The following is an 11,371-nucleotide window of genomic DNA, read 5'->3' on the forward strand; positions in this document are numbered from 1 at the left end:
GCAGACCAGATGTTAGATAAAACGGCTTCGTAGGTTAAAACGGGAAATAAAAAACACTTTTTAAAACGTTTCTGTCTGAAATCCTCGCATTAATAAAGTCACGTATTAATGCACTTAGACGGCAAAGCATGTGTTGCTGCCTATATTTTTCAAACTTTTTCTAATGTTTATGGCACAGCCTAGCATTCTATATAACTTTACTATACAGTTATATAAAGTTACTTTTTTTTTCTTATATTTTAGTAAATCTGGCTAAAACTATGACACTTTTTTTTTTAATCCGCGGACGAAATAATTTTTTTCTAGAAATGCACAGAGAATTTACCCGGTGACAGAAACCGGATCATTTGATGCTTGCCCTGCTTTTATCATCAGGTCATGCGGACAACAACGCTCTTCAGTGTGGAAGCGGTTACTCAGGGAAGTAATCGGGATTTGTAATGTTCAAAAATATAAACATATAGGCCAGGGTGCACCAACATGGTGCCCACGCGTACCTTGTAGCCCCCCCCCCCCGGACCACGTGTGGTGCCCTAAAGTCTGTTCAAAAAATAGCACCACGCTCCAGTCAGCTGCATTTAAAATACTATTTTATTCAGTTGCTCTTTTTAATTATACTTGTATTCACATAGATTCAAAAATGACAAAAGCATTAAAAACATACAGTATTTATATTACGTAAAGGTGAGGACAGGTAGCCCTTGGTATGACAGGGTACCGATGAAGTAGCTCTCAGTTGGTGACCCCTGTTTTAGACCGTCTCATCATGGAATAAAGAGTTCTCCTATTTTTAGTTGGGTTGTTTTGTACAACCTTGGACTATTATGAAGAAAATGATTTACCCATTTTATTTCTATTCAGATTATTCAGAACGTAGAAAACAGAGTGCTATGAATGCTATTTATAGTCCTTAAAGAGAAATTGGAATCAGCTGATATTTCTATCAGAGGGTCAAAAAGTGAACAAAATGAGATTGGACACAAAGTCTCAGTAATGCTCTGATTTTCATTGGATCCATTTTTTATGACCAACAAGTCAGAAACATTCAATTAATAACTAATTTGCAGAGACAATGTTAAGGGGCTTATCTAATTTATTCTTAGTGCAGAGCTGTTTTTGATAAGGAAAAGACATTTAAAAATCACATGTTGAGAAAATGACTGGAAAGGACAAGAACAGAGATTCTGAGAAACTCATGAATAAGAGTTGGAGAGACGTCTTGAGGACATCAATGCGTTATTATTCCGATGACATTTCACACAATGTCAACGCTCTTAGAGAGACAAAGAGCTGTTTATGAACACGTCGACTCACCGTCCTGACTGAGAGGAGATGCTTACCTGAGACTATTTTACAGCTCATGGTGATTGGCTGGAACGATTTCCCCGGAGACTCGGCAGGACTCGGCGCCTGTCCCTGGGGAACTATTTTGCAGCTCGCCGTGATTGGCTGGAAGGCAGAGTTGCCATGGGAACCCAGAGTGACCCTGTCACCGGGTCTGGGTCTTGTTGGAGTGCGCTCACCGGCAGCCAGGCCTGGGTTATGGCCACTCGCAGACCTCGCCGTCTCCGCTTTAACCAAACCTGCAGACAGAGGACTCCTCGGTTTTCCAAACAAATACTCTTTCAAACAAACAAACGTGAAATGGACGAAACTCGGCAATGACCGCGTCCAAGCTGCGACCGAAGCAGCGATAGCAGAGGAAATCATCTCTAAAACAGCGCAATATATAAACCAGCAAGAAGGGAACTCCTTATTCTCGACATATGCTAACAGTCCTGTTAAAGAGGTGATGACTTTTCTACCTTTTCCTGAACCGAAATCATGTGAGACTGGGGAGCTGGGCTGTCCGTAGGTCTGGGCGAGGGAGGACGTCGACATGGGGCTGGCTGCTTTTAGAGCCGCTCTGTGGGAGGATGAGGAAGGCTTGGGCATGTAGTCCTCCCCGAGAGAATCTCTATGAAGCTCCACATCCACCACCTGAAACACACACGCCTTGTTTTTAAACGGCAAAAAAAATTTCAGAACTTCTAAACCTGAAGATTTTGATCTTATCGCGATTCTCTGTTCGTTTTATGTAACTACTTTGGAAAGTTGCTAAACAGCAAGTCAAAACTACTTCCTCAGTAAGAACCTAGTCCTAAAAACAGTACGGAGCAACCTGTCACACATTAAACAGAAAATAGTCAGTAAAGTGTCTTTTAATAGTATTCATCCCCACTGGTAGAGTGGATAAAGAGTTGTGTTGGTGGCTCAAACATCTAACAAGAGGAACTTCTTCCATATTTTTTTGCTGCATCAACTAAAACTTTAGATAGAACTTATTTAAAGTTTGGTTTTCTTCAGGTTCTTCCATAAAGACCAGACTGATGTGTTTTAACTGATTCTTGGAGCTCAGCTGTGGATCTCTGCAGCTCCTCCAGAGCTACCTCTTGGTTCTGATTAACGAGCGGTCAGTTAACGAGGACGGCCATGTTTCCGTAGCTGTCTGGTTCTCCGTTTTCAGACGATGGACTGACCAGAACTCTGTGAGATGTTCTAAGCTTGGGACATTATTTTATAATCTAACCCAGCTATAAACCTCTCTGCAACTTTATCGCCGACCTGCTGCAGAACTGAACAGCTGGATTCATGATGGGATTTAAACTACAAACAGGCAAACTTTATATTAGGTAACTTGTGAAGGCAACTTGGTTTTTAAGGGATTTTATTTATAGGGAAGAGGGATGAATAAAAATGCTCCCCACATTTTTTATATAAAAATGTAGAAAACCAACTACGGTACCCATTAACCAGGTCTCTCACATAAAATCTCTATAAAATATATACCACTTTGCGAAAGTTGATGTGACAAAGTTCCAGGTGTATTGCTCGTTTTGTAAGGCGCTGCGTGTAACACTTAGAACTTCACCCAGAGTCAGACTGCTTTGCCAATAACAAAAATGCTGCTTTAATTATAAAAGCGACGCTACCCCAGTAAATGGCAGTCTTGCTGTCTAAAGGATGAGAAACTTGCAAAGCAATCCGTTCATTTGAATCAATGGATCATTTATTCATAAAGAGCTTTTCACAGATAAACTGACAAGGCTCTGTACAAAAAATAAGATATAAAAATACAAAGCACAAAAGACAAGGTAAAGAATAAGCATTAGATGGCGAATACATCTAAATACTAATGTCTGTATAAAACCTCAGGAGAATGTAATCGTTTTGTCCAAAGACTTCCAGTGACTGAACCAAACACAAGCTTGATTACCTTTAGATTTACGTGGCGAATAACATCTTTTTAATTGAGAAAATTTAAAAGAGGATTAAAGATATAACCTAGCTAATATTTTAAGCTGAATCCTAAACTCAACAGGAAGCCCGTGTAATGAATATAAAACAGGAGTTGTGAGACCAGGCTTGTTCCAAGAGAGAAACCAAAGAGGAAAAGCCAGGTTTAAACCAAGCTCAAGGTTTAATTCAAATGGATAAAATAAAGACCTCAGTCTGTATTCTCTTTAAAACGAAAACGATTCTGGAAAAGATTACCGGAACATTAACCACGGCTGTTTGTTGCATATCACTAAAAAGCTAAAATAGTAGAGATGCCATCTTTGTCGTTTCACATCACAGCTTTGACCTACCCGGTTTTAGCTAATTGGGATTTCTCCATTAAGAAATACACAAAGATCAGTGCCGGGGTACTTTTTCCACTCTTCCTGCTGTTAGCGCTCAGTAATTATTTATACTGGGAGCAGAAGCAATTTCACTCCTCGAGTCTGAGGGAGAGCAGTCGCAGGAAATCCCACTGCTACTGGCTTGGAGCTGACGTTTTAAACATTATAAACGTCCTTTAGCTGCTTTATATTAAACATCAGTGTAATGCGCTCTGTTCAGCCTTCCTGTTACCTGCTGAAGCTCTCGCTCTCTCACATGTCATATTATTAGTGTATCTCTGTGTTCCCTTCAACTCATTTTACAAACGCCTCACCAATACTGAACATTGGAACTTTAAGTCTTCTTCCACTCCAAAGAGTGCTGCTGTCAGCATGACCTGCTTGCTCTTAAACATGAGACCGTTCACTACCAGGAGAAAGACAGAATTTCTTTAGTTTCCGACCCGCCGGCCGCTGGCCAGAGCCCATCTGGCAAGGAAATCGACTGAGACCGATTGCCAGCTGGTTTTAATGGAGCTTCCCAAATAAAAGGCTAACTTAAGAGGCACCAGAAGATCACCTCTGAATGTGCCGCATGGATCAGAACAAAAGCTGTCGAATCCTCAATATGCCTTGAACCCCCACTGACAAATGAGGAGGATTTGGCTGAGGAGACAGAGAGCGATGCGTCTGTGCGTAAAGCATCCATTGGTAGGTTTTAGGGACAGTACTGTGATCTCTCTGCTTTAGCAGCCAGTCAGCAGGTTTATAAAATCTAAAAACGGACATAGTGTCTGCCCTTAGTTGCTGTCACAGCAAGGACTTCAGGAAAAAAGGAAACAGGAGGCACATCTGTAACTTACAGTTTCTGCTCCCAGCGTCTGCAGCCCAGTGTATGTTCTGTCCAGCTGCACAAACACAAGAGACGTTAGCAATAAAAACAGGAGAACTGGAGCAATGAGAGACCATTAGTGAAAGGGAACCCACAAACACGACTGATGACGGCGAAAAGTACAGAAACTGCTTTGTGTTAATGTATCGCTGGATGTGATCAAACAGGATTTAATTATTTTATTTTTGGCTTTTTCTGAGTCCCATATATCAACTGTCTTGATCACATTTTACCAGAAGCTGCATTAAAATCTAACAAAGTAAAATAAAAATGAAATAAAAATGAAAAAAAAAGAAGAAGCGACCTGAAAGGCGACGCTGTCTCTGGTGATCTGACCTTTAACTGGTGGATGATGTCAACGCGTTTGTTGCGAGAGTCTTTGAAGTGGATCTGGATCCTCACAGGAAACTCCCCCCATCCGCGCCGTGTTAAATGAAAGGGAGGCTCGCTGAGAACAGGCACATTGAAAATCCCCGGTTAAACGTCACCAGAATACAAATCTACGTTTTTTTAGTTTTTACCCACAACACCTTAAAGACCAAATCTTCTCACGGTTTTTCTGGCTGAGGTTCAGCTAACCATCTCCGACTTAAAGACGTCGAACTCCACATCTTTGATGAGTGAAAACAAAAAGGCCGTGCGAAAGTCGTTTCATTTCTGCTCAAGTCTCCCCGACTACTTTAGCCTTTACTTCCATGCATCTAACAGGACTGAGGCCATCTGAGAGGCAGCAGAGGGCATCGTGTAAGCTGGGGCTTCACAGATCATGAGCACACGAGTCAGTCGGGGGGGGGGGGGAGCTTACGAGCTGCTGCAGCAGCATCAGGACAGCTCAACGGCCTGGAGGCCACGGCTCAGTAGATGTGATGACTGATGAGGACTGATGAGGGCTTTTATTTTTAGAATGGTCAAGATTTTAAATGCAAACTGCATTAAAGCCATGGGAATAATCGTGAATGGACAAAGTAACTGAGAAGGACTTGATTTAATGATGTGTTTGGACAATCTGCACACAAAATGTGTTGCTTTTCAACTGGTTGCACTGGAGGGATTAGTTATAATCTAAAACAAAACCTAGGTAAACAAGGTGCTGCCTTGTTACACGTGCACCAGGGGGCAGTCTACGCGTTTTCCTAGCAGTTCTGTTTACTGCTTAGTCACTGAACTCTTTCTCCACTAAGAGGTTAACCTGAAAGCCCTGAATCACATGTCCACAAGCGAATACCGTCTCTGATTGCACAAGCGTTTTTTCCAGAATTGTTTTTGCCGTTTCCTCAGTCAGGCAGGAGGTGGAGCGACCCTCTTTCTCGGAGCAACAACAAAAAGGTTCAAATCTAATACCGTGGCCACGGGCAACGTGGCAATGTGAGGGAGAGAACTCCCTCAAACGGGTTTGTCCCCATCTGTCTGACTCCTACTGACGCCTCGGGGAAACCGCATGAAGCCACGGGCTGCTTTCAGCGACAACGGGAGCTCGCGTGACACCTTTAGGATTGAGGAGCGTTGACATGCACCGTTTTTGTTTATTTGGTTTTTCAAACGTCCGGTCAAAAAAAAAAAAAAATAAATAAATAAATCATACACACAAACAAACCTGACTTCCACTAGATCATTAGGTTTGTAGCTGGGGTGCAAAAAGAACCAGACTTTCTTCACAAAGTGGTCGATGCTCGGCTCTCTCCTCGAGCCTCTGACGTACACCATCCACTTGTGGGTCGACTGGTCGTTCTCTTCCCGCTTATCTGGGGGAATGTATCTAACGGCAAAAAAAAGAAACATAAAAACTGAGAGGTTGCTTGATACGTTTCATGAAACAAAAAAAAAAAAGAAAAGGAAATCAGAAGGGATAACCACTATAGACCGTTTTCTCTAAATTCCCTAAACAAAAGACGGGCAAATAAAGGTGGATGTAATGTAAGCATTATAACTCTGAGGTAAGAAGATGTTTAAAGCTGTTGACAGTCTCATAAAGCACAGGTGCACAACAGAGAAAAAAGAAAAAACAATGGAAGCCCTTGATGCGATTAGTTTAAGTTTAAATATAATGGGTCGAGCTCTGTGTGAACACGGCACCTTTAATCTCCCAGTGCGTCGAGGAGCCTCCAGAAAGTTTTGCGGGGCACATCAAGGCCCAAGAGGAAGATAAATGAGATAAAAAAAAAAAAGTGTTTTCAACCTTTATCAAGACTGGGCTTGTCGCTTAAATTGAATCGTGGCTCGACTCTTGGGAGCAAACTCTGTTGCACAAGATCAGTTCATGTGTGCGGCTCAGATCACGGCCAGCTGCAATTTATCCTTCATCTTGTTCTTGTTTGTTTTGGATTTAAATGTTCTGCACATGGCGCCCTCTATACCCATTAGTAAAGGTGTAAAAAATATGGTGTGAAACATAAATATAGGAAAAGATGTTTAAAATAAATGCAGCGTTTATGATTTTAGTCTAGTGGTCGCCCAGTTTTGTCAGACAAGCAAAAACCATCAAGTTAAAACTACTTGCAGGCCATATTATAGTTGTTTTTTTCTTTAAAAATAAAAGTTAGTTTTGTTGTCAATTAATTTTTCATTTTCTTCTTGTCCGTGTAGTATTTTCATTTTGTCACCTTTACTTGGATATTACTCTTTTAATCATTTTATTTATTTTAAAGTGCTATTTTTTTTTCATTTATTTTAATCATTCTTTTTGTTCAGCACCTTGGTCAGTGCTTGCTGTTATGAAAGTACTTTATAGATAAGGTTGGTTTGGTTACCAAAAAAATAATAAAACATACACTACAAAAGCAATATTTTAATGAAACAAATAAAGTAATTTGATAGTTTAAGAAAATCTGCAAAACCTTTTAGATCTGAAATTTATAAAGACTGGCCTCATAAAAATAACAAGCTACTTCCTTTTTTGGACTGGAAACATTTGTTTACTTTATTTTCCACTGAAAAACAGGACGTGGATTGTTTCTGCATTTAGCCAAATTTGACAAACGGTCTGCTTTTGTGTAAAAGTCGCTGAATTTTTGGGGTTTTATTTAATAATCGAATAAAAATATATAAAAAATAAACAGCTAAACAAAAGAAAAACACTGTTCCACATAAATGTTTCCATTTTAAGACCTTAGATTGTCTGTGAAAATCTCAGCCAAAGATTTATTTCAGCCGCCTGTGCAGTGGGCCCCATTTATACCACTGTTGAACTACTGTTGCCCCCCCATCCTCATCCCAAGTGCCACAGACGAGCCCTGGGCCACACATCGGACACCCCGCCTTTATGTACCTCATTCTAATAGAAAACCTGTGAGGAGAGTTAAAGAGAAGAGAGCACAAGAAAGGTCTCAGCAGTCTGGGTGATCTGGACCCTGCAAAAACTGAACTAAAAATAAGTAAAGTTTAATTGAAATGAGTGTATTTGTCCTTGATTTGAGCAGCAAGTTTAAATGCTCTGCCAATGGAATAAGATTTTTGCACTTAATATAGGAACGACTCGTCTTCTTCGTCTTACTTCAAGTGCAGTATATCGATTTGTCTTATTTTAGGGGTCAAAATACTCATTCCATTGGCAGATAATCTTATTTACCTGCTCAAATTAAGGACAAATACACTCATTTCAAGAAAATGTTACTTAATTCCATTTTGCAGTGGAGAGATTGCGCCTCCGTCTCGCTATACGCTTCCGACCACGCGGAATAAGTGAATACCTACAAACAACAGAGTTGCAAAAAGTATCAAGAACAAATTTTCCTGATTTGGATAATTAATGATTTCACTAAGAAAAAGCCTTAAAGATTCCATCTGCCTGAATAAAACATTGGATTTTTTAAGTTTTTAAACAATATCAATTGTATCAATAAAGAAAGAAAGAAATTGTATTATACAATCTAAATACATTTTTATGCTTTTCACACATATTTCCAGGGGATTAAAAGGGCGGTGGGTGTCATAATAGTTACCCAGGAATTTAATCTTCAATCTAGCCATTAGAATGGAAAGTTTTTTTTAAGTTCAAATTTCTGGTCTTTGCATTTAAAAACATATTTGTATCTACATATATTAGGCAAAATAAATTTGGAAGATTTGCTATTCAAACCCTCTAGAGGTGTGATGTATAGACAAATTACCATGTCTTTTTTAATTAATCAGGAATTCCGGAAGCCACGTGGCCACGAGTTGGAAGGACCTGCTTTTCGACATACTTGAGAAGATAATGATTTAAAGTGGCGTGAGCTCGGGTTTGTCGCATACTTGGATACGTTTCCGACAACAATCGTCTTCTTAGCATAGAGTCTGGAGGCTTCATCTCCAGTAGTGTAGTAGGTCACCCTCTGCTCAGCGTCCATGGGTGAAGGCACCCCAAACGTGTCCTGAAAAAGATGTTTTTTGAAACAATTATGTGCCTGGAGGAGAATAAGCACAGCTATGGGAGGATCAAAGCCCCTAACGTTTCAGCGAGTAGGACTGACTTTGCCCGTGTTCCGTCCGGGTCTGCGCTCCGGCTTGCTGCCGTCCTCCCTCCACGTCCCCTCTCCGTTCCTCTCCGCGCCGTCTCCTTGCTGCGAGAGGGACTCGCACTCTGAATGGGCCAGGGATTGTGTCTCTGAGCCCTGGTTGAGAGGGGAGGAGGAACGGGACGGGGACTCCAAGAAACGCCGGATGGCCGGATGGTTCAATACCGCGGGGTCACTTTTTAAGGTGTGCTAGAATACAGAAAAAAAAAACACCGCATCAGCTTTTTTGCAACACCATACCAAGTTGCCCCTTCACCATGTAACGTCTCTGCAGGTGTGGTTGTTTCCTACTCCCCTTTTTTTTTAGTTCTAAAAATCTTTTTTGTTCTACTGACCATGCGGGTTAATGTTTCATCCCCGCTTTGACAGTAATTTCCTATAATCTACTCCTGGCCAGCTATACAGACATGTGATTACAGCACCACATTAAATATTATCGGCCAACAACATAATAGCTGATAACTATTTTCATTGGATCAAACATTAGAACCCCAGACATAAAAAATAAAAATAAAAAAAGTGTGCCCTAAAACAGAGATCAGAGAAACAATCAGAAAGGCCTCTCAAAATAATATACAAATACCTTAAATTATAGGATGGATTTGAGCCTTTTTAATAGTCATTTCTCTTTGTTTTTTCGAAAAAATACTTCATTACAAAGTAATAAACTAATAACGAAATGACCTAGTGTGGGAACTGACCCGGAACTTTCTTTCCTCTTTGACCTATAACAGATCTGTGTCAAACTTATCCTTGCATACCTCTGGAGGCTTTGCTATTCCAGCGCTGGCAAAGTAATTAGCCACTATGCATGCCCGGAGTTTGTCCATCATCCTCCTGGCTTCATTGAGGCGCTGCAAAGAAATAACAATGACAGCTGACAATGATCACAATCCGCATGGCACTGAACATCTCAGATCATGTCTGCAAATCTTGGCCCTTAAAGACACAATTAAAACAGGTTGTTTTTTATTAGTAACCACATACCTGACTTATAACATCTATTTCGTGCTCTTTGCTTTTCATTTCCAAGGAAAACTGCTCCCTGATGATGCTTTCAATCTTCTGTACTGTCGCTTCTCGAGCTGAAAAAACAAAACAATAAATAAATAAATAAAAATAAAAGTTGAATAAGTTAAACCAAAAGCTGTGAAATAAGCACGGGGGAACTCGTTATATTAACTCACCATTATGTTCGGCCGTTTTGTTTCTCTTATTACTTTGAACCAGCGAGATGTCATCGTAGTCTGGATCGTTGCCCTCTATTTTCCTTTTAATTCCTGACATGTTTGCCTGCGAAGACGATAAAAAACAAAAAACAGGAGCAAATGCAGATTAAGTTGACGGTAGCCACTCGCTTCTGCGTTGTTTGGACAGTTATGATTGCGGCTAGCGGCGCATTAGCTGCTAAGCAGAGAAGTTCAGACCCTCAGCTTGAAGCTAACTCTGTAGCCCAGACTCCCTAGAAAAGGTGTTTGCAACGCAGGGTTTTGGCTTTAAAGCTCCCGGTGAACCCCCTAAAACCAGAGGTGGGTGTGATTGCAACTCACAGTGCTGCTGAGCCGGTGACCCCCCAATGAAAATAAACAAATCTGTGCCTATTATTCGTGCAGCCGACTGGACTGGTCACGTTACGGTAGCGCTATCCTTGTTTGCTAATTTAGCTAACATTAGCACATGTTTGTAGCCGCCGATTCCGACCGCGTGAAATACAAACTTACTGGAGTGCTCTGTGCTGTGTAGTAACGTGGAAAGAAAGTGCTTGTTTTAACTCAAGGCGAGCATATCCTTGCCGTGTTCGGCCAACACGCGTGGGCTTGCTATTTTTTTTGCTAAAGCTCGAGCTGCATGTATGTAAGCTAACTGAACAGTGGAGCGTTAGCCTTGCGCTTCACCAAAGCGGCCACCAGGGGCCGCTGTTCTACAGATGAGGCTTCCCCCCCTCACTCCAGAGCGCTTTTGCATATAAAGCTTTTAATTAATTGCTCTTCTTGGGAAAAAAGGGAGTATCTCGCAATCAAAAAATGCGACCTGTACTACAACTTCTAACCAGCAAGACGAGTATTTAGAAACAAAAGTGGAAGCAGAAACGTCATACTGATTGCTCTGGAATGATAATTGAACGCGGCTCCTGAAACTATCTTTGTCCTTAGATGCTACAATACAACGCCGGTCTTTTCGGGAAAAAAATAAATAAAAAACATTCCTGTTGTTTACCTTTTCTTCAGAAATCATTCGAGCCTGACATGACTGTCACAAACAGATTCCATTGAGTCTTATCTTTTTTTCTTTCTTTTTTTGTGAGCTTAGAGTATGCACAATTATACGATAGTTCACCTACTGAT

At 40.9% G+C, this 11,371-nt stretch overlaps 1 protein-coding gene across 5 annotated transcripts in view; it reads right to left on the reverse strand.

The window, feature by feature from the left end:
- The window catches only part of yeats2 (YEATS domain containing 2), a 33,207-nt gene extending 22,275 nt beyond the window's left edge, over positions 1–10,932 (reverse strand). For 2 of the 5 annotated variants that reach the window (XM_036138097.1, XM_036138094.1), the window contains exons 1-11: positions 10,748–10,931; positions 10,214–10,319; positions 10,014–10,111; positions 9,788–9,880; positions 8,982–9,215; positions 8,764–8,882; positions 6,128–6,289; positions 4,870–4,981; positions 4,505–4,549; positions 1,806–1,980; positions 1,341–1,583 (exon numbers count right to left, since the gene is read on the reverse strand). In XM_036138097.1, the coding sequence (XP_035993990.1) occupies positions 1,341–1,583; positions 1,806–1,980; positions 4,505–4,549; positions 4,870–4,981; positions 6,128–6,289; positions 8,764–8,882; positions 8,982–9,215; positions 9,788–9,880; positions 10,014–10,111; positions 10,214–10,313 (1,381 nt within the window). In that variant the 5' untranslated portion in view covers positions 10,314–10,319; positions 10,748–10,931. Of the gene's footprint in view, positions 1–1,340; positions 1,584–1,805; positions 1,981–4,504; positions 4,550–4,869; positions 4,982–6,127; positions 6,290–8,763; positions 8,883–8,981; positions 9,216–9,787; positions 9,881–10,013; positions 10,112–10,213; positions 10,547–10,576; positions 10,664–10,747 lie in introns of those variants that run through there. The other 3 variants (XM_036138098.1, XM_036138096.1, XM_036138095.1) reach the window with 3 other exon arrangements.
- Between the last annotated feature and the right edge of the window lie 439 nt (positions 10,933–11,371).

Source organism: Fundulus heteroclitus, chromosome 6 (genome assembly GCF_011125445.2).
Source record: "Fundulus heteroclitus isolate FHET01 chromosome 6, MU-UCD_Fhet_4.1, whole genome shotgun sequence".
In the NCBI taxonomy this organism is placed as follows: domain Eukaryota; kingdom Metazoa; phylum Chordata; class Actinopteri; order Cyprinodontiformes; family Fundulidae; genus Fundulus; species Fundulus heteroclitus.